This window comes from Cervus canadensis, chromosome 28, assembly GCF_019320065.1.
Source record: "Cervus canadensis isolate Bull #8, Minnesota chromosome 28, ASM1932006v1, whole genome shotgun sequence".
Classification (NCBI taxonomy): Eukaryota; Metazoa; Chordata; class Mammalia; order Artiodactyla; family Cervidae; genus Cervus; species Cervus canadensis.
The window spans coordinates 44,116,809-44,140,312 of NC_057413.1; the positions used below are offsets into that span (position 1 = coordinate 44,116,809).

A 23,504-nucleotide genomic window follows, 5' to 3' on the forward strand; every position below is an offset into this window, starting at 1 on the left:
CTTTCCTTCCAAGGAGTAAGCGTCTTTTAATTTCATGGCTGCAGTCACCATCTGCAGTGATTTTGGAGCCCCCAAAAATAAAGTCTGACACTGTTTCCACTGTTTCCCCACCTATTTGCCATGAAGTGATGGGACCAGATGCCATGATCTTAGTTTTCTGAATGTTGAGCTTTAAGCCAACTTTTTCACTCTCCTCTTTCACTTTCATCAAGAGGCTCTTTAGTTCTTCTTCCCTTTCTGCCATAAGGGTGGTGTCATCTGCATATCTGAGGTTATTTATATTTCTCCCAGAAATCTTGATTCCAGCTTGTGCTTCTTCAAGCCCAGGGTTTCTCATGATGTACTTTGCATATAAGTTAAATAAGCAGGGTGACAGTATACAGCCTTGACGTACTCCTTTTCCTATTTGGAACCAGTCTGTTGTCCATGTCCATGCCTGTGAAATTAATGCTGCTTATCTTCAGATATTTTATATGTTTTCTTCCATTTTAAATATGGTTCCTTATTTGTCTCTTAAATATTTAGCTTGATCCTGTAATTTATTTTAGGAGAAGCAAAGTTTTTCTATCTATGTATCATTTATCTATCTAAATATCAGGAGTATAGAATGGTTGAAAAAGTTACCCTAACTGTAAGTAGATGTGTATGTCACCACTGAGCGCCAAAGAATTGATGCTTTTGAACTGTGGTGTTGGAGAAGACTCTTGAGGGTCCCTTGGACTGCAAGGAGATCCAACCAAACCATCCTACTGGAAACCAGTCCTGAATATTCATTGGAAGGACTGATGCTGAAGCTGAAGCTCCAATACTTTGGCCACCTGATGCAAAGAACTGACTCATTGGAAAAGACCCTGAGGCTGGGAAAGATTGAAGGTGGGAGGAGAAGGGGACGACAGAGGATGAGATGGCTGGATGGCATCACCAACTTAATGGACATGAGTTTGAGTAAACTCTGGGAGCTGGTGATGGACAGAGAGGCCTGGCATGCTGCCGTCTATGGGGTCGCAAAGAGTTGGACATGACTGAGCGACTGAACTGAGCTGAACGTCACCACTGCTGACACCATTTTTATCATCACTTCTTTGACTACCCACATGCTTGGTACTTTATTAGAAGGGTGCACAGTACTCAGAATATAGTTGAACTTATGGCTAAGATTTATTGCAGCAGCACAGTAAGGATTTTCAGCTGGATCAGTAAAGAAAAAGTCACATCCAGAGGAGTCTGGGGAAATCCATATACATGCTTCCTATTAATATGTTCTCACTAAAGGGTCCATACAGAATGTGTATTTGGTGTGAAGTGAAAGTGAAGAAACACAAAGTGAAGTGCAGAAACACGTGTGCTCTTTCTGTTCAAGGAAGCTCATTTGAGACTCAGAATTCAAGATTTTCTTAGGGGCTAGTCATGTAGTTGTTCTCTGCCTAGCCACAACTGCCAAAATTCCAGACTCCCAGAAGGAAAGCAGATGTTCACCATATATCCCAGTGTTTGTATAAATAGTCTAGGTACAGTGGAACAGCCTTATCGATTAGTAATGGAGGATTGCTTCCAAAAGCCCAGTTCTCAGATGCCAGGCAAGGGGCAGCTCTGCAAGTGCACTTTGCGTATGAACTCTTCCCTTCACAGTGATGTGTATGGAAGCTTACTGATGCATGCTCTAGTTAACTATTTTGGAACCACAGTTGAGACTGACTGTGAATCAGAATGGAAGGCATCACTGCACATTTAAAGTGGTGATTGGAATGGTAAACAAGATGGCTTTTTGGTAATAGCTATTTGAGCAAAAGGAAACTTAGTTTGCTCCTGATTAAGCTGCTAAGTAAAAAGGTTGCACTCTTGTAATTTCTGGCAAACTAGGAATTTGACTGTAGAGATGCAGGAAAAAATGTGAAAAGAAATGACATGTAGTGGTGGGGGTGGGGGGAAATGGGGAAGGACCAGACTTTGGCAGTGCTTTGGCTGTGGGGACCTCTCAACACACTGAACCCTTTCTTGCCTATTCCTCAAAGATCTCCAATTTGTTTGCACGGGACGAGATGGATGAAATCACCCAAGGGCTGATATCGGTCATGAAAAGGGAGCTTCCTCGCCATCCTCCCACCTTCGACAACCTATATGAGTACTTCATTTCCAGATCGAGGAAGAACTTGCATGTTGTGCTCTGCTTTTCCCCAGTGAGTTTTTAACTTTAGTTATCTGTACGTAGGAGGAGCTACTTCCTTGAATGTACTTAGTTCACCTTCTCTGATGAGATGATTTGCTCAGAAATGAACACTTGTTACTTCTTTACTACCACCAATCTCCACTGACCAAAATCATACTAAAGAGTGAAAATTGAGTATACTCATTAGCAGTTATTGCATATCCTACCACTTTGATTGCCTAGAGACAGAAATTATTTGATTTTAAGGGATTTGGTGATGTAGTCTTGTCTAGCTCTACTTCCAATATAGTCATACCATCTAGAATGTCCCTGATCTAGGTTTGAATGTCTCTCACTCACTGTGCTATCCAGTATTATAACCATTAGCCATGTGTGGCCATTTGATTTTTGATCAGTTAAAATTAAGTAAAAATGAAAATCCAATTTCTCAGTCCCACTGGCTTCATTTCAAGTGCTCAATAGCTACACGTGGCTAGGGGTTACTATGGAAAGCACACATGTAGATCCTTTCCATCATCATAGAAAATTCTGTTGGGCACTTCTGCTCTTGGGGGTGGGGGAGATGTCTCACTAACTTATAGGGCATCTTGCTTAATTTTTAGGTAGTCTAATAGCCAGAAAAGTCTTCTTTACAAACAGTGGAATTTTGTCTCTGACTCTTCACCTGTGATTCTGTTTGTCCTGTAAATTGAACCCAATCCCTCTCCTGCATTCAGCTCTTCAGATATTTGGGGAAAATTTCTTCAGACTCCCTAAGTCATTTCTTTTTTAGACCAAATACCTCCCATTCCTTCTGCAGACCTCACTTGCCCTGGTTCCAGGCCTTTCATTGTCCTGGTCATCTCTGTCTAGAAATGTGGTTTGTCAGTTTCCTTTTTTCTTCATCCATTTTTCCTTTGTTGGAACAGATCTTTAATGTCAGATTGTTAAAACTTTTCTTTAAAATTTTAAGTATCAAATTTTGTTGCTTTTTTTTTTTTTGCTTAAGAATCCCTCTTGAGCCTCCCACCCACATCCCGTCCCACCCATGTAGGACGTCACAGAATGCCAGGCTGGCTCCCTGTGTCATACAGCAGCTTCCCACTGCTAATCTCTTTTTTACATGATAGTGTGTATATGTCACCGCTACTTTCTCAATGCGTCCTACTCTCCCCTTCTCTCCCTGTGTCCACAAGTCTGTTCTCTATGTCTGCATCTCTGTTTCTTCCTCATAAATAGGTTCATCAGTACTATTTTTCTAGGTTCCTTATCTATGTGTTAATATACAATATTTGTTTTTCTCTTTCTGACATACTTCACTCTGTATAACAGGCTGTAGATTCATCCACTTTACTACAACTGACTCAAATTCATTCCTTTTCATGACTGAGTAATATTCCACTGTATATTTGTAGCACATGGATTAAGAAGATGTCAATTTCTTCTTACATGGTAGCTCCTAGAATTGAGTAGATGGAGTCTTAGGACAGGAAAGAGTGTGGAACTATTACCTCCTTGCACCTGGACACTTAATTTATGTATTCATTCAGTTCAAGAAGATTTCTTAAAAAATCTTGTTGTATCAGGCTATTGGCTCAGAATTTAAAAAGGCCTCTCTGCCTGACTTATAATCCCTCTGTGTTTTTTTTTAATAGATAATGGTTTTTTTATTTATAATGCTTTTTGACATTTCTGTCGCTAGGTTGGTGAGAAGTTCCGTGCCCGCTCTTTGAAATTTCCTGGCTTGATATCAGGCTGCACCATGGACTGGTTCAGTCGCTGGCCTAAGGAGGCGCTGGTTGCTGTGGCCTCCTATTTCGTTTCAGGCTATAGTATTGTCTGCTCTAGTGACACCAAAAGACAAGTTGTAGAAACAATGGGCCTCTTTCACGACATGGTTTCAGAGAGCTGTGAAAGTTATTTCCAAAGGTAAGTGATGATACATAAGCCTGATAGCTACAGAAACACAAGGTTCACTTCAAAGAAGAGTAAAGTGTAACATTCAGTAAGACACTCATCATAGTAATTGAGCTCCAAATCCCAGCTGCACTTAGATTTTCCCCTTGCTTTGATTTTCACTGATTGTGTATTGAAATGATGACAAATAATTGAGATTTAAAAATTAACTAGTGTCCTTTCCCTCCAAGCTTCAAAGTAACAGATGCTTAATGAATTATTTTATCTCACTTGCTTAATTTATTTTTTGGAAATGACTTAAAATAATTCATTATAAACTCTTTAAAATTCGCTTCTTATTCAAGTTCACTATTTATTTGATTGAAGAAGTCCACTGTCCTAAAGTTTCATCATTGCCTTACACTAAGGGTTCATGTATATGCATCACTTAATCTTGTCCATGTTTTCATGACAAATAATTATGAAACTAAAGTTTAACTGATGGTAGAAGAGGCCAGTCCCTAAAAGCAGAAATGGTGTTAATGATGTGAAAGCTGGTGTACCATATTTTAATTTCTCTTACCACATGCTGAACTGGGTCTTCAAAAGTAGGCTACTGACCGAAATGAGGAGTACAGTACAGTGTTTCTCAGTCTTTACTGCACCTAGGAATCACATAAAGGGTTTGTTAAAACAGATTGCTGGACCCCAGTTCCAAAGATTATGATTTAGTTGGTTTGAGATTGGAGTGGAGAATTTGCCTTTCTCATATGTTTCAAAGCAATGCTAATGCTGCTGGTCTGGGGACCACACATAGAGAATCACAAGTACAGCTCAAGCATCTGAAACAATTGGTGTCACTCAGACTCAGGTCCATATCTTACTTGTTTAGGGAGATCCCTTTGAATCGGTAGCCTCTCTGTCCTTGTCTCTACAAATCAAGATAATGTAACTTCATTACATGGACTTTGCCTTGTTTTGATGTTTTGGAGGGTTGTTTTTTTTTTTAAATAAATTAAGATAATAAACATGAAGTTCAGCAAAAAAGAATTATTATAGTGTGGCCCTAAACAGTCAACTTCAGTTTTATGTTCCATCACAGTGGGGCAGTCATGGTTGACCCAAATAACCCCCACCAGAGTTTTGGGTTTTGAGCTACATAATTATATATTAAAAAGTATGTGGAAAGATGCAAGGTATTAGCTACACATCAGCAATTTCATGTTACAGTCATCTAGGGAACTTGAAAAACTACAAATAACTGGTACGATGCTTGGTTCAAGAATACAGCAAGCTTTTTCCAAAGCATGATAGTCACTGTGTATGATTGCTATAAATAAAGGTGGGCCAACATGGTTTCTATAACAGAGGACTTCTTCCTTAGGGTTCATGGATGAGCTTCAGGGGGTGCCGTACCTCCCAGAAAGACTAGGCCTATTTTTCTACATGGAGACTCTTCAGTTCAGTTGCTCAGTTGTGTCTGACTCTTTGCGACCCCATGAACGCACACCAGGTTTCCCTGTCCATCACCAACTCCCAGAGCTTACTCAAACTCATGTACATTGAGTTGGTGATGCCATCCAGCCATCTCATTCTCTGTCGTCCCCTTCTCTTCCTGCCTTCAATCTTTCCCAGCATCAGGGTCTTTTCAGATGAGTCAGTTCTTCGCATCAGGTGGCCAATGTATTGGAGCTTCAACTTCAGCATCAGTCTTTCCAATGAGTATTCAGGACTGATTTCCTTTAAGATTGACTGGTTGGATCTCTTTGCAGTCCAAGGGACTCTCAAGAGTTTTCTTCAACACCACAGTTCAAAAGCATCAATTCTTCAGCCCCCAGCTTTCTTTATAGTCCAACTCTCATATCCATACATGACTACTGGAAAAACTATAGCTTTGAGTAGACAGACCTTTGTCGTCAAAGTAATGTCTCTGCCTTTTAATATGCTGTCTAGGTTGGTCATAACTTTTCTTCCAAGGAGCAAGCGTCTTTTAATTTCATGGCTGCAGTCACCATCTGCAGTGATTTTGGAGCCCAAGAAAATAAAGTCTGTCACTGTTTCCATCATTTCCCCATCAATTTCCCATGAAGTGATGGGACCAGATGGAGAGTCTGGGTAACAATAGATTTTCCAGGGGCATGGGATCCTGTCTCACAAAAATTTGTTTATCCTGTGTCGTTTTCTTTACTTAAAACTGTACATGGGCCATCCTCTTAAATAGTTATAGATAACCTCCCAGATTCTCTTGGTAAATCTGTGTATGTTAATTTTCTTTGTTGGGAAGATTTTCTTTCTGCTTAACTTGAACTCCACCCCTACTGCTGCCAACTTGTGAAGGGAAGTTTTAACCATTGTGCAGCTACAAAAACTTATGTCTTTATTTTTGAAAATTTGGTGTATTTTTCAAAGTTTTCATATCCTCTTATTGTAGAAGTTTATTCTGAATGCAATATGTATATATAATATGGGACTTCCCTGGAAGTCCAGTGGTTAAGATTTTGCCTTCCAACGTAGGAGGTGCTGGTTCAATCTCTGATCAGGTAGCTAATAAAGATCCCATATGCCTCGCGGCCAAAAACAGAAGCAGAGTTGTAAAAAATTAAATAAAAGGCTTTAAAAATAGCCTGCATAAAAAAATCTTTAAAAAATATTTATATAATGTTTTACTAATAGTCACATGTATGCCAGAGTCCTTAAAAATGCTTTTTAATGTTCAGAACTCCGAAAGTAAAAATTTAATATAAAATAAACTTAATGTAATGTAAAAATATAAATTTATAGTATGTGATGATCTCTTCTTTGACTTGAGTTTCTCCTGTATAAAAATTTTTTCTTTTACTTATTTCTATTGTTAAATATAATTATTATACTGAAACCATAGTGAGTTGCCTTGATTTCAAGGATAATCCAGCAATTCAGGGGAGAGATTGGCTTTCACCTTTGTAAGCCCACTCATCTGGGTTTCTAGTGGGGAAGAGGTGTGTAGCAAATAGCTGGCGAATGAAAACAGATCTCGGCACAAGTTCATTTCAACCACTTATCCCTAATATCTGTATAGAGCATTAAAATTTACAAAGTGTGTTTACATATGCTGTTTTATTTTTTGAACTTCACAAAATCCTAGGAGGTGTAGGACAATGATTCTTTTCTCAGTTTTCCAGAATAGGAAAGTCCAGAATGGAGATAAGGGTCAAGTCAGAGTCAATTAAAGATATAGTATTCTTGCTGCCTCCCCTGAAGGTGTTTTTTTTTTCTGTTCTACTTTCAGATACCGCCGAAGAGCACACGTGACTCCCAAATCTTACCTCTCATTTATAAATGGTTATAAAAACATTTACACTGAAAAGGTGAAATATATTAATGAACAAGCTGAACGTATGAATATTGGTAAGCGGAACAGAATCTGATCTTTTAGGGCTTGTCTGAAAGAGATCCCAATATTTTGTTTGGTGGATATTGTTGTTTGAAAATGAAATATTTATTTTTCATATTGAAATATCGATTTATAATCAATATTGAAATATTGCTGGTAGTAGATTATTTTGAGGGATACCTTTATGGGTCTTTTGACCTGTCGAGAAAGTCTGGGCAGAAAGAATGTAAACAGAGGTGGCCTGTTTTTCCTCTGGAACCATTTCTTCCAGCTCTTCCAGCTTTGGGCCCATCCTGTCAGGTAGTGAGTCACCGTGGTTGTTGAGCTGCTGCTTGCAGATGGGGAAAAGCCAGCTCTTGGGGACTGACCACAATTTCAATTTATGGTTTCATTGCTGTTTCCCTCAATTTGGGTAAACTTTGCTGTGTTACTGCTTCTGAGATTTCTGACAAAGGAAAAGACGAAACAGAAACAAAAGCAAACAAATGAAAACACAGAGAGACTTTACGTGAGCGGTGGTTTTCTAAGCGTTCAGTATATGTAGTGTAAGTAGGAAAAGTGTTTAAGTGAGAGCAGATTTTATGTCCAGAAAGCATTTGGCCCAAATAATCCTGAAATGCCTTAGTGCTGTATTTTCACTTCTACACAGAACGTGGTCACGAAGCAGAAAGGTCTGTGAAGTTATAGTGATGGTAGGTGCCCTGTAAGAGAAACTTCTTTCTGTTGCTTTCTCACGGCTTTCCTGCAGGTTTTTTATATGATGCTGTAGAATCAGTGGTGTGCTGAAGCTACCTACACTGGCTCACGAGAACTCAGGGTTAAATTAGGAATATTATGATCTGGTTGATAACTATAGCCTTTTAAAAAACTTAATAAACCTACAATTAAATTAATTATGTTAGTGAGGGTAATCAATACTCAAAACTCATTACTTCTTAGTTATTTTTACTTTATTTTATTATTATTAATGTTCTTGGGGAACACTATTATTTCTATTCTATCTTTGTGGTGGAAATATTATATAATGGTGTGTTACTGAGAACCTCTTGGTAGGTTGAAATCAGACTAGGTGGGATTATCTACACTGTGGAAACTGGAACCATCCAAATGAATGCCCTCACTCCAGGCCCAGACTCTAAATGTTTATCAACACACCTCTATCTAGTGCCTAGTGAGATTTTCAGTTAACCAGTTATTTTTATCTAGAGCACTGAGAGTCTCAGAACCAGTTGCAGAAGTTTTAGCAGTTATTTTCATTTTTATAGCAGAGAACCACAAAAAATGTTAATATATTATGTCTCATTTGCCGTCTCAGTTGCAATATGATTCAAAGGCAAAAAATGATAGTTACAAACTGTTTGCAAAGCCAAGGAGAGCATACATTTGTCAAGTAAGTTTCCTGGCTAAATTCATTTTACTTGTTATAGCAATATGACTTTCCCTTAAATGTAACTAGATGATATTCTTCAATCAGACCTATTTTCTTCATTTCCTGCTGAACCGAAAGTGTTAGAAATATGGTCAGTATTACTGCTTCTAAAATATGTGTATTTTAAGACATCTTTTCCATAGTTATTTTGTGTTTGTTATAGTACATTATGGTGCCTTAGGGCTTCTCAGGTGGCCCTTGGGGTTTCCTGGGTGGCTTCTCTAGTGATAAAGGACCCGCCTGCCAGTACAAGAGACACAAGAGATACGGGTTCGATCCCTGGGTCGGGAAGATCCCCTGGAGGAGGGCACGGCAAACCACTCCAGTATTCTTGCCTGGAAAATCCCATGAACAGAGAAACCTGGTGGGCTACAGTCCATGGGGTTGCAAAGAGTTGGACATGACTGAAGAGAGCATGCACGCAGCACATGGCTCCTTATAAGGAGTAAATATTGAATAAGTATTTGATGAGGGGATGATCATATACTCAGTGAAAGTGTCTATGTGTGTGTTTGTAAAGGTCTCGATAAGCTGATGGAGGCAAGTGAATCTGTTGCAAAACTCTCTCAGGATCTTGCAGTAAAGGAGAAGGAGTTGGCAGTGGCTTCTGTAAAAGCAGATGAAGTGAGTTGGCATTTACACTGTGAAGGATATCTTTCCATATTTTAAAAAAAGCATTGTTTAAAAATGTTATTAAAAAGTAAATAGAATATAAACCTACAGATTATTTCCAGTGAGATACAGTCCACGTGGGGTCGCAAAAGAGTCGGATACAACTTAGCGACTAAACAACAATAGCAACATTTACAAAGACCATTAGATATTTTTGCTTAATTTATACCAAAACATACCTAAACTAGTAGATCATCTACTTGGTCTAAGACTGTTTTTTCCTTCTGTGGTTCTCTCTCGTTTTCTGTCATCTGTATAGGAAATTTCTGCTTGACAATAAATTATATTAGATCTTCTCTTTAAGGCCTCTGCAGACTCTAGGTTTCTGGGGTAGCCCAAGTTTGATCTGAAGTTTGTTTTAAGGAAGGAAAAGAATAAAAAGAAGAGTTGATTGAGTCTTTTTTAAAAATGCTTCTCCCAACGTGATAGGGATATATATGTGTTACTTCTATACCTACTGCTGCTCCCCCAGTCTCAGGCTGCTTTCACCTTCCACTCACAGAGTCAGTTAAGAATAGATACTTAAGTCTCGACCTTTAGCCAGTTATTGAAATATTAGGGCACAGGAGAGGCACTTAGCATATGACATAATGTAGACCCTTAGCACCCTGATATATGGTAAGCAGTCAACAAACATTAGCTATTTTTTTTGTTATTACATGAGGTTTCATATGGTTTCTGACCTTATTCTGTGGCACTGACATTGAATAGTTTTAATTTTCTAGAAATAACATAGAGTATAAATATCATTTTTCTGAAAGTTTAAAATATTTATTAATGCAGTTCATGACCGAGAGAAGCTTAGGAAACAAAGACTGCAAAACTGCTCAGAGGATTTACTTTAATACATCTTAAAATAGAGACAACGTAGATGGGGGATGAATTTTCTCTCATTCTTGTTTTATGTTATATACTCAAATCTGTAAATTATGCTGAAAAGATTTCTGTCGACCCTCACGTTTCCTTTCTGTAACAGGTATTAGCAGAAGTCACAGTCAGTGCTCAGGCTTCAGCCAAAGTGAAAAACGAAGTGCAGGAAGTGAAAGACAAAGCCCAAAAAATTGTGGATGAAATTGATAGTGAAAAAGTAGTAGCTGAGACCAAGCTCGAGGCAGCGAGACCTGCGCTGGAAGAAGCAGAAGCAGCCCTGAACGTGAGCAGTGCATTGTTATCCCTCCCAACACAAGTCCTAGCTGGTGCCATGTTTTGTTACCTAAAATTTAGCTATGGGATTTTTGTAATCAGAAAACGGAATTGAGTTCTTAATGTGATTTGTAATCTCTGAGTCTTGAAGCAAATATTTCTGCTGATTACATTTCCTAAGTTTATTTTTTTAAGTCTTTACTTCCCATAACTTACTTTCATTCCACAAAGCATCTTTCCATGAGAACTGAGGAATAATGCTAGTGATTATTGGCTTAAACTGTAGCCTAAGGGATTCAGGTTGTACAGGCAGCCTTCTCAATTCCTTCAGCATCCTGACTAGGGTATATCGTGCGCTTTTTAACATTTAAAAAAATTCTCTTACGGTTCCCATTTCTCTTAAAGTCCCAAGATAGGTATCCAGGGCTGTGAAGCAAGAAGCGACAGCTTCAGAGGCAAGCAGATCTCCATTTGCCTCTCGTGACCATATGATAGATAGTGTCAAGTAAAATTTACTTAACTCTCTTGGGTCTCTATCAAGATTCTAATTCTTCCTTGATCTTTGAAGAATCAATGTATGCATTAAAAAGTAATGAATAGTTCACTGGGCACATAGGAGGTACTCAATAAATATTAGTGCTACTGCTGTGATACCTGACTCCTGTCTGCCCCTTCAACTTTATCTTATTTTCTCCCTGCACACAACATGATCCAGCCATACGGAAACACCTAAGTGCTTCTGCAGTAATTATGGTCTTCTTGCCTGGAAAATCCCATGGACTGAGGATCCTGGTAGGCTACAGTCCATGGGGTCGCAAAGAGTCAGACACGACTGAGCGACTTCACTTCTTCACTTCACTTCACTTTCAAATGGGTCTCTCTGTCTCTGTCAGGAACACTTTCTACTTTTCCTAACTTTCACTCACTAGTAAGAGTCAATCTGCAAGACCAAGCTCAGATGTCACCCCTTCCAGGAAGTCCTGAACTTCCTTTGTTTTCCTGTCACTCCTAGACTTCTGTCATGGCAGATAGTCATAGTTTAGGGTAATTGTGTTTCCCTCTCTTTGGAAGATTCTGAGGACAGGGATGTTTTGGTTTTGCTCTTATTTTATATGGGAGAATGCCTGTGACTGTTAAATGCATTAATAGATTTAGGATCCTCATTTAATAAAATTGTGACAATGACCTGGACACACTTTCCACCCTCACTTCTTTTGTGGGTCCTGTGATAACACAGAGAGTGATCACTGAGCCAAATAAGCCTTAGTTTTTATGGATCATATGATGTCCCAGTCCTTCTTGACTTGAATGTCAGGAGATGTCCTATTTCTAACTCAGCTCACAGATAGAAACTTTCAAAAATATTTTTCTGAGTCATATGTTACAATGTCTCCTTCGAATTCTCTCTTTTCCATGGACAGGGCAACCTTCAAAATGAAAACTGAAGGTGAGGTTTCTGATATTCAGGGCCTTGCCCCTCTTTTAATACTCATATGTAATATAGACTGTATGCTTTGAAGATGAAATTATCTAAATGGCAAACATTAATGATGGTTGTTGCTAATGGAGGTCTGGGGTGATGGCCAATGAATGATAGTAATATTCTAAACCAATTCATTGAGAACTTTTGGGGGAAATGCAAACAAAGAAACAGAAATCCTAACTTAACCATGAAAGATCCATTATGGAAGAATCTTGGAATGCAGACCCTTGATGTAAATGTCAGGAATTGGGAAGAAAATATGTTTTTTAATTTTTCATTTTAATTTTTTAAAAGTATGAGATTTCCATATGACTAGGAATACTACTCAGCAAAAAATATTCTGATCCCTAACCTCAAATACAGACTATCAAGCCAAATGATATTGCCACAGTCAGGAAACTTGCAAAGCCCCCTCATCTTATTATGAGAATCATGGACTGTGTTCTGTTACTATTTCAAAAGAAAATTGACCCTGTCACTATGGATCCAGAAAAACCTTGCTGCAAGCCATCATGGGGCGAGTCATTAAAAGTAAGTAAAATCTATCTCTATAGGTCCTTTGAGGTGTACCAGGTGTCTGCATCCCAGGACACTCAATATAGACCAGACACACTGGCAGACAAATAATTGATAATTGTATACTGAAGAACTTATCTTAAATTGCATCTCTCAAAATGTAATGCCTCTTTAAAAATGTAAGATTTTAAAGCTGAATGCCCTCTTTTTATAAAAATCTGTCCAGAACCCATACCTAGTATTGGCACAGTCTTTTTTTTTTTTTTTAATGGGGAAATTTTATTGTAAATTATACCTAAATAAAGCGTGTTGAAAAAGAAGCCATGGTACAAAAGTAAATATACTGTTACCCTTCAATTCAGCAATCATGTTCCTCAGTATTTACCCAGATGAGCTGAAAACTTATATCTACACAAAAGCCTGCTCACAGCGGTTTTTATAGCAGCTTTATTCATAATTTCCAAAACGTGGAAGCAACCAAGATGCCTTTCAGTATGTGAGTGGTTAAATAAACAATGGTACATCCAGACCGTAGAATATTATTGTCCCCCCCACACACAAAAACATAATATACATATAAAATAGATAGCTATTGAGAACCTACTGTGTGGCACAGGGAACTCTGTTCAGTATCTGTGATAACCTAAATGGGAAGAAATCCAAGGAAGAGGGGATGTGTGTGTATGTGTGGCTGAATCACTTTGCTTACAGCAGAAACTAACACAGCATTGTAAAGCAACTACAGTCCAATTAAAAAAAAACAAACCATAATATGCACTTAAATGCATATTACTCAGTGAAGGAAGTATTAGCACAATCTTGATGTCAACCCAACTCAGTCTCTAAAAAGGGGCTTGTGTGGTTGGTGGCATTTAGACGCACTCACTAGATGGGAAACTTACATTGCTTTTCTTCTTTGCTCTTCTCCATGGAAACGGGAAGACAACTTGCAATTTACAGCTTTAGGTTGACTACTGCCATAGTCTTGATTTGTATGTTTAGAGCCAATCAATTATTACTTCTTTGAAAAAAATTCAATTTAGAAGTACATACTAACTCAAAAAGAAAGTATGTATTTTCTTCCAGAGCTTACAGGCTGTAATACTGTTTTCCAGTTGATGAGTGCAACAGGATTCCTGTGGAGTCTTCAGCAGTTCCCCAAGGACACAATAAATGAAGAGACTGTTGAGTTACTGCAGCCGTATTTTAACATGGATGATTACACTTTTGAAAGTGCCAAAAAAGTCTGTGGGAATGTGGCTGGTCTGCTGTCTTGGACACTTGCTATGGCAACATTTTATGGTGTCAACAGAGAAGTGTTGCCTCTGAAGGTAAAAATTTCCCTCCTTCTCCCAGTAAATCAGTGTTTAATAAACTCAGTCATCAGTATCACTGCCGTTAAAAAACAAAGCATAATTTAGACTAATAAAGGTAGGTTTCTCCATTACCAGATTTTTCTTTTTCTCTGTATGCCCTGTCACAGTCTCTCATTCTTTTTTATAACTGTTGCATGCTTCTTAGCATCACAGACAGGAAACCAAAACCAACTTGTTAACTTAAACAAGGCATGAATTTATTAGGAATAATAATTGGGGCTTCCCTGGTAGCTCAAGCTGGTAAAGAATCCACCTGCAATGCAGGAGACCCCAGTTCGATTCCTAGGTCAGGAAGATCTTCTGAGAAGGGAAAGGCTACCCGCTCCAGTATTCTGGCCTGGAGAATTCCATGGACTGTAAGTCCATGGAGTTGCAGAGTCAGACATGACTGAGCTATCATGGAAGAAAATTGGCCATATCTTTAAGTTTGGTGATTAGGTTTGGAGATTGAATGTGATTACTGTATTCCAAACAAAATTTATGAAAATTAAGATCAACACTTAGAAATATTTTAAATTTCAGACAGGAAGAGAAGCTTATAGGCACCTAAGAAACAAAATTTAAAAGATGGCTTACAAAAGAAGAGAAATCAGGACATCACAGTCTTGCCACAACCCTAAATACTAGAAAGTAACAGAAAAACATATGCAGAGGAAATTACTGGCCTCTAAGAATTCAGTGTCTGACCAAACTGCCCTCAGTGTGAGCAAGTGAGTGATAGATGCTCAGTCATGTCCGACTCTTTGTGACCCCGTGTACTGTAGCCTGCCAGGCTCCTCTGTCCATGGAATTCTCCAGGCAAGAATACTGGAGTGGGTTGCCATTTCCTTATCCTCAATGTATGAGGGAACAAAAAGACATTCTTTTTTTTTTTTTTTTTTGATGTGGACCATTTTTATAATCTTTATTGAATTTGTTACAGAATTGCTTCTGTTTTCTGTCTTGGTTTTTCAGCCCCGAGGCGTGTGGAATCCTTGCTCCTTGGGATTAAACCCACACCCCCTGCATTGGAAGTCAAAGTCTTTATTACCAGGCCACCAGAGAAATCCCCAAAAGATATTCTTAAGGATGCAATTTAAGTGTTAAGGGATAAACACATTCTATCTCACTCTGTCTCTCGCACACATACCATCTATACTGGGCCAGTTTGTCCTTTATGTCTGAGAGAACAAAAATACATTTTCAGGAGTGCAAAAGATTAACAAAATATACAACCCAGACACATAATATCCCCCACTCCCCGCCCCTAGCCCATCCCATAAAGCTAGAAGTGTTGGAAGTGGCTGTTCTGTGGAATTGAAAGTGGTGAGCAAGTGGGCAGGGGATTACTGTTCTCATAATAAGCCTTATAGAAATGGCTGACTCTTCAAATTGTGTGCAGAGGTAACTTGAAGAAAAATAGAAAATAAAATAAAAATAAGAGTTTTAACAAAGAGAAATGATGAGCAAATATAGCAAATACATTCAAACTAACAGATACCAAGGAAGAAATATTACTGTAAGTGTAGAATTAAAAAAAAAAAAGCACTTGTAAGAGCATAAGTTATTTTTATGGGTAAAAATTATGATCCACAGTGAGAATTAATTGTAATAATGCTTTATGAAATAAATAAAATAACATCAAATTACATAAGCAAAAATCCATTAATAGTTTATGTGGAGTTTTTTTTTTAATTCCTATAATTTGAGATTATGGCATATACTATCAATCCACGACAGGTCTGGTAGGCAGAAGGCCAACTTTAGAAGGGACCGTGCTTGGCTTAATGCTCTGCTATCACCCTCTTAAAGTCCTTAATAATTTTTAAACAAGGAGCTCTACAGTTTCATTTTGTGCTTTTACGTAGCCAGTCCTGAGTAGGCATAAATTACTAATTATATAGAGATTTTATAATATGTTATTTTTAAGCTTGAATAGCTATATTGGACTTTCTTCAATATGAACGAAGTATATGACATTATTTCTAGTGTCCAAGAAATATTTACAAAAATTGATGATACTCAGTCCCCAAAGAAAACTTTGATTCAATCCCCAAAGGCAAAAACTGCTGAAACATTCTTTGACTATAAGCAATAAAATTAGAACACTTAAAAAAAAAAAAAAAGCCAGTCAATTCTGTTTCGAAAATGATGACAAAAATCTAGTTATGAAAGCTTTTAAAATTTATTTATTTTTTGTTGAAAGATAATTGCTTTATAGAATTTTGTTGTTTTCTGTCAAACTTTGTGAGGTGGCCAAAATGCTACCTTCTTAACCCTTAAGTGAACCAAAGAACTAAACAGTAGGATATATATATGTGTGTGTGTGTGTGTGTGTGTGTGTGTGTGCGCACAAACACATGTATATACACACACACAGAGGTTATTAAAAGTAGAAAGAGTTAATAAAAATAAGGTTAAAAATCAGAAAAAAAAGTAGCAAAATTAAAGAATTGGTGCTTTGCGATATACACATACATATAAGAGCCAACTCACTGGAAAAGATCCCAATGCTGGGAAAGATTCAGGGCCGGAGGAGAAGGGGATAACAGAGGATGAAATGGTTGGATGGCATTACTGACTCAATGGACATGAGTTTGAGCAAGCTCCGGGAGATAGGGAAGGACAGGGAAACCTGGCATGCTGCAGTCCTCGGGGTTGCAAAGAGTCAGACATGACTTAGCGACTGAATAACAGCTATATATATATATGATATATATGAAAAACTAACCAGGGACTTCTCTGGCAATCCAGTAGTTAAGAATCTGCCTTCCAATGCAGGGGATGTGGATTCCACTCCTTGTCAGGCAACTAAGATCCCACTTGCTGCGCGGCAACTAAGCCCGCATGCCGCAACTAAGACCCAATGCTACCAAATAAATAGGTAAATAAATAAATACAAAAATTAATCAACAAGAAAATACACAAAAATAAATGCCTATAATGCATAAATCCATATAATTACAGATTGTAGATTTAAATAATTGAGGCAAAGTTTACAGTTATTTGTAAATACATTAGAAAATCTAAGTGAAATGAAAATTTCCCGAGAAAAAGAGTGAATTTCAAAACCACAAATATTGAGAAAGAAAATGAGAAAGTTATCAAGGAACTTCTACCCCAGAAAGCTCTAGAGCTATATTACTTTACTGATTAATTACTTGAAATTTATAAGAAACAAGTAATTATCATGCTGTAGGACTGGGAGAAAGATGAAAAGCTACTGTTTTTCATTACAGCCACTTATTTCACCTCAAAAATTCTTACCCCCAAAACAATACTAAACGTTTGCATACTTAATAGTATTTATAACAGTTTAAAATGGGGGGAGGGGGAGAAATGTATATAAGTACACAGAAGTTAAGGAAATTACAATATATACAAATCGTGAGATATCACGCAGCCATGTAACTAATGTTCATAAAGACAGTGTTTAACGGTGTAAGGAAATGATTATACTACTTGAAGTGAAAAAAAAATCAAAATGGTAGTTATCCATTTGTTAACACAGTACTCATAGACTCTTTTCTGTGTAAAATCATGAGTGATTATTTTTCTCCTTCCCATACATTTCTGTGTTTTCCACATTGAACCTTAATAATTAAAAGGAAAAAAAGGAACTTCAATGACATTTCTCTGCTTCCCCAGCTGAAGACAATGAAATAAACAACTTCCAAATAGACCAAAAATTATGTAGTAACTTATGTTATTATTTACCAATTACAAGCATGGAAGTTTCACAGTACACCTCTACACCAATCACATCTTCTTCCTTCTAAGGCTAACCTGGCCAAGCAGGAGGGCCGCTTGGCAGTTGCCAATGCTGAGCTGGGCAAGGCCCAGGCACTGCTGGATGAGAAACAGGCTGAGCTGGATAAAGTGCAAGCCAAATTTGATGCGGCAATGAATGAAAAAATGGTGAGATTCAATATACAGAAATTACTAATATGACTTACTGAAATGGTACCTAAGTATGTGTTGTATTTAGGGATCAGGCACATGTTTACAATGAAAAAATACTGACCTGAATGCCCTTTCTCACTGGCCATGTCTACATTTTTTTGAACCTTCAACAGTCTACATTCTTTTTTCTGTTTTTAATAATTGTTTTCTATAAGAAGAAGCTGTGATGTGATACACAGGAGTACTGACTTTGGAGTCAAAACACTGGCTCTGTATTAGAGACTTATGAATTGTGCAGTTGGAAGTGACTGACTTACTAACTTTACTGTCAGATGGGGATCCTAGTAAGACCTCATGGTGTAGGTTGTAGCAGTGGTGATGTGGTAAACATTCAACAGTCAGCTTGGCTGTCTTTCTGGTGGTGGAATCTGGAAAAGATGAGCATAAATGGCACCTCGCAAAGGGAAAGAAAAGAAGGAAGAACAGGTCATCAACTTCGGCCCTCAGGAGGCTGAAGGAGAAAATGTATTTGGTGTGTGCCACATTGTTGCATCCTTCAACAGGGCTTTTGTCCATGACACTGATCTTTCTGGCAAGGAAACGATCTGCCATGTAATTGATGGGATGAAGGTAAAGGCCGACCGAGATGAGTCCTCTCCATATGCTGCCATGTTGGCTGCCCAGGATGTAGCCCAGAGATGCAAGGAGCTGGGCATCATTGCCCTCCACATCAAACTCCGGGCCACAGGAGGAAATAGGACCAAGACTCCTGGACCAGGGGCCCAGTCAGTGCTCAGAGTCCTCACCCGCTCAGGGATCAAAAGTGGGCGGATTGAGGATGTCACCCTATCCCCTCCGACAGCACCTGCAGGAAAGGATCAGCTTGTGGGGGCGGGGGCCAAGGGGAGAAGAAAGCCTTGATTAGCAGTGTTTGCTTATTTCTGAGCTCTAGGTGCCTCCCCCAAGGTCAGGTCTAAGTTGTCAGTGTGACAGGATGAGGCAGTTGAGAGAGAAGATGAGTATGCCATTATATACTATTGCCAATGCAGATGCGATGAACTTAACCCAGGAGTATAGATAATACAAAAATACGGTCAATAATTAGGAATTGATGAATTTTGATTATTCATTACCTTTAATATAATGGGCTTAATTGTAAGTTTATATAATTTAGTTTTTAATAGTGGCTGTGTTTAACGCCAGCTCACAAATTTTCTGAAAAATGTTAACAGTTAACTCCTTTGAGCTGATACAAGCTGGCTGCAGCATACCAGTATTGTGTAGATTTTTTTCTGGAGAAAAAAAATTCCTTTATAAACTGCAAAGAACTCAGAATCATTATTAAATCCAGAACTTTAAAAGGTATATTTATTGTTTTGAAAATATTTAATAGAAATCCTATTTAAGCTATGTAAATTGGATTCTCCCTTTCAAAATGACTCCTTTTGAAATTTTGTAAGGTGAAATAACTGTATTATGAATGAACTATAAGAATTTAATATGTAAAATTTTACTGACAGTGTATTTTTAGATTATACTTATTTTGCACATTGAGAAATTCCTCCAGGTATTTTTACATGTCAATATAATGGATGTTTGATTAAGCAGTTTAAAAAGTTCTCTGAGACATTCTCCTTTTATGAATGTAGGATTTGCTTAATGATGCTGACATGTGCCGGAAAAAGATGCAGGCAGCTTCCACCCTCATTGATGGACTGAGTGGAGAAAAAGTCCGATGGACTCAGCAAAGCAAAGAGTTCAGAGCTCAGATTAATAGGTATCAACTTTGTTATAATTGCTCTCCTTCTTTGTCAACACCCCAAAGGCCACCTCTTGTGACATGGGGGAGCATAAAGTCGGATTCCTTGAAGTGCTTTTCTCCTCCGCTTCCATGTCCACGTGCTGGGATCCCACCATCTGAGAAAGTGCTTAGAGTCTGAGTCCCAGACTCTAAAACGGAGAGAAGAAAACTTGGTGAAACATTTTTTAACTCAGTTTTTGTGTAGGGGTGCTTCTGATATCACCTGGATTTGCCAGAACAATCTAGATACTGGTTCCAGTTCTACACCTTTCACCTCAAGGTTTTTCAAAGTGTAGACTGACAATTTGTTCTAGATGGAAGGGCATCTTGGGCTGGTGTCTTCTGAAAACTGAAGGAGAGGGAATGAGAGGGGAGTAGGAGAATGGCAAAAGAAAAAAGAAAGAAGATGACAAAGAAGTAGTGGTTTATTCAAGACTGAATATGAACAAGGACCAGGACATGTTTCTTCGTCATCTGGAAGTCAAGCTTCAGGACCTCTAGGCTTCAGGAAGGAGCCTCTTTTCTTGCTCCTGGACTTAACCCGAAATGAGGCCACTCTTACCCCGTTTGGGGCCTTTAGGCTTCTTTATCCTCTCCATGTCTTGTTGCCAAGTGTTAAGCAGGGAGCAGAGAAGAACTTCACCTAGTAACGAAACTGCCCGATGGCCTTTCAGATTCCTTACTGGGAGAGCTTGCAACGTGTTGGTGATTCACTTTATTGTTTCTTAACAGGCTTGTAGGTGATATTCTGCTATGCACTGGATTCCTGTCCTACCTTGGTCCTTTCAATCAGATATTTAGGAACTATTTACTGAAAGAGCAATGGGAGATGGAGTTGAAAGCACGGAAGATTCCTTTCACTGAAAACCTGAATCTTATTTCAATGTTGGTGGATCCTCCAACAGTAAGTGTTACTTTCCTTATATCATTAGTTGAATTTCATTTTATTCACAAGAAATCAAGGTATGCCTGACTTACTCTTTTTGCATTTAATTGGAAAGATCATTTTCAAAATACTGAAGCATGACAAAAATTTTTTTCTTTGTGGTACAAAAGTTCTTTTGCATTTTAAGAAATCTTGCTTTCAAATTGGTCTCTCAGTCAGGTCCAACTCTTTGTGACTCCATGGACTGTGGCCCATCAGGTTCCTTTGTCCATGGGATTCTCCAGGCAGGAATACTGGAGGGGGTTGCCATTTCCTTCTCCAGAGGATCTTCCCAACCCAGGTTTCAAACCCATGTCTTCAATTGCACTGCTTTGAGTGATAAGATAATTTTTGAGCTACAGGCTTGCTAATATTGAGCTCTTCTTATAACCCTCCATTATTTTCACCACTCTTATTGATCTCATTCTCTTACAAACATTCTGGGAAGATGTAGACATTGGCTAGGCTGTAAGTATTGGTATTATTAACTTTCTTTTGATTATTATCTTTTTTAATGTTTAACAGTGTAATACAATAGCACATTCTGGCATCACTGAGTGATAGCATGTGCTGCTAGACTAACCTCTCTCGCTAGCAATTTGATGCCATTGTCAATTTTCAGTCTATCTTACAGACCTCTTGCAGTATTAAATGCTTTCCAAGCAATTTGTATTCACGAGCTGATTTTTGATTTGTAAATATGCTCCCCAGTTGTAGTTTCCTTAGGGAAGCCAAGCTATTAATTTCAAGTTATCTCTATTTAAAAGTCAAAAAGTTATCTTTTCCAATCCAAACAGTGTTCAGCTGGTCCCTACAGGGACTAGATAATGTATTGGAAACACACTGATTATGGCCTTCGGAGGACCTAAGATAATTTAACGAAGGTGGGGGCTTCTCTGCATCTTGGGTGATTTTATTGACCATGTGGAGTCAGGCTTCCCAGGTGGCACAGTGGTAAAGAGTCCACCTGTCAATGCAGAAGTTGCAGGTTCTGTCCCTGGATCGGGAATATCCCCTGGAGTAGGAAGTGGCAACCAACTCCAGTATTTTTGCATGGAAAATTCCATGGACAGAGGAGCCTGGCAGGCTACAGTTCATGGGGTCACAAAGAATTGGACATGACAGAGTGACTGAGCACAGAGCCTTCTTGATTTTGAAAGGAATATTTAGAAAAGTCACTGATGAGTTCCTGCCAATGTAATATTTCTTGTCCCCTAACTTCTCTGCCTCCAGCTGTGCAGTGCCCCTTACCCCATGTAAGCAGAACCAGAGAGCAGGAAGGGGAAATTTCAGAGGCTGAACCCTTAGGGCTTGCCTACTCTTGACTTCTCAGAATATTCATTGTCTCTGCTAACTCCAGCCCATCTAGGTCCGACCCAGTCTCCGGTTACTAGGAAAAGGATTTATTAGATGACAAATTTGTTTAACTTAGTGTTATTTGGTTCACATTTGTAAGTGTGAGTTTTTTTACATGAATGTTGCATAGTCCTAATCTGAAAAATAAAGTCCAAATTTTAAATTTTTTGTGGCATTTTTCAGTTCAGTTCAGTTCAGTTGCTTAGTTGTGTCCGACTCTTTGTGACCCCATGAGTCACAGCACGCCAGGCCTCCCTCTCCATCACCAACTCCCAGAGTTTACTCAAACTCATGTCCATTGAGTTGGTGATGCCATCCAACAATCTCATCCTGTCGTCCCCTTCTCCTCCTGCCCCCAATCCCTCCCAGCATCAGGGTCTTTTCCAATGAGTCAGTTCTTCTAATCAGGTGGCCAAAGTACTGGAGTTTCAGCTTCAGCATCAGTCCTTCCAATGAACACCCAGGACTGATCTCCTTTAGAATGGACTGGTTGGATCTCCTTGCAGTCCAAGGGCATTGTTAATTACTAACAAAAGCTTTCTTGTTTTCCTTTGCATGGCCACATCCATTTCCTGTTATGCAGATTGGAGAGTGGGGGCTCCAGGGCTTACCAGGAGATGACCTCTCAATTCAGAATGGCATCATTGTGACAAAGGCCACCAGATACCCACTCCTCATAGACCCACAGACTCAAGGCAAAACGTGGATTAAATCAAAGGAAAAAGAAAATGACTTGCAGGTATGTACCATTTGGTGGGTGGGAAAGTAATCTTGAAATCATGACGTTTTCCCACAGTTTCAGTTAAATCTTTCAGTCATTAAATTGTCATCTCTATGATAGTTGTTTGCTAATTCACACCTTTGAGTTTTGTGACAGTGATTCGGGGCAAAGGCTCTGACTATTTGCTTTTTAAAAATATTTATTTATTTATTTAACTGCCCTGGGTATTAGTTGTGACACGAGAGGTCTTTTTAGTTGCAGTAAAAAGCAGAGACATTACTTTGCCAACAAAGGTCCGTCTAGTCAAGGCTATGGTTTTTCCAGTGGTCATGTGTGGATGTGAGAGTTGGACTATAAAGAAAGCTGAGCACCAAAGAATTGATGCTTTTGAACTGTGGTGTTGTAGAAGACTCTTGAGAGTCCCTTGGACTGCAAGGAGATCCAACCAGTCCATCCTGAAGGAGATCAGTCCTGGGTGTTCATTGGCAGGATTGATGCTGAAGCTGAAACTCCAATACTTTGGCCACCTAATGCGAAGAGCTGACTCATTGGAAAAGACCCTGATGCAGGGAAAGATTGAGGACAGGAAGAGAAGGGGACAACAGAGGATGAGATGGTTGGATGGCATCATCGACTCGATGGACATGGGTTTGGGTGGACTCTGGGAGTTGGTGATGGGCAGGGAGGCCTGGCGTGCTGTGGTTCATGGGGTTGCAGAGAGTCGGACATGACTGAGCGAGTGAACTGAACTGAACTGATGTGAACTCTTGGTTGCATCATGTGAG

The 23,504-nt window shown here is 38.8% G+C and overlaps 1 protein-coding gene and 1 pseudogene across 2 annotated transcripts in view; both read left to right on the forward strand.

The window, feature by feature from the left end:
• Positions 1–23,504, forward strand: part of DNAH8 (dynein axonemal heavy chain 8) — a 322,922-nt gene that overhangs the window by 199,370 nt on the left and 100,048 nt on the right. For both annotated transcript variants that reach the window (XM_043450439.1, XM_043450440.1), the window contains 11 exons: positions 2,013–2,177; positions 3,849–4,075; positions 7,311–7,429; positions 9,365–9,468; positions 10,493–10,669; positions 12,506–12,673; positions 13,774–13,989; positions 17,794–17,931; positions 19,566–19,693; positions 20,450–20,621; positions 22,582–22,737. In XM_043450439.1, coding sequence (XP_043306374.1) covers positions 2,013–2,177; positions 3,849–4,075; positions 7,311–7,429; positions 9,365–9,468; positions 10,493–10,669; positions 12,506–12,673; positions 13,774–13,989; positions 17,794–17,931; positions 19,566–19,693; positions 20,450–20,621; positions 22,582–22,737 — 1,770 coding nt within the window. The remainder of the gene's footprint in view (positions 1–2,012; positions 2,178–3,848; positions 4,076–7,310; positions 7,430–9,364; positions 9,469–10,492; positions 10,670–12,505; positions 12,674–13,773; positions 13,990–17,793; positions 17,932–19,565; positions 19,694–20,449; positions 20,622–22,581; positions 22,738–23,504) is intronic.
• LOC122429949 lies at positions 18,352–18,893 on the forward strand (annotated as a pseudogene).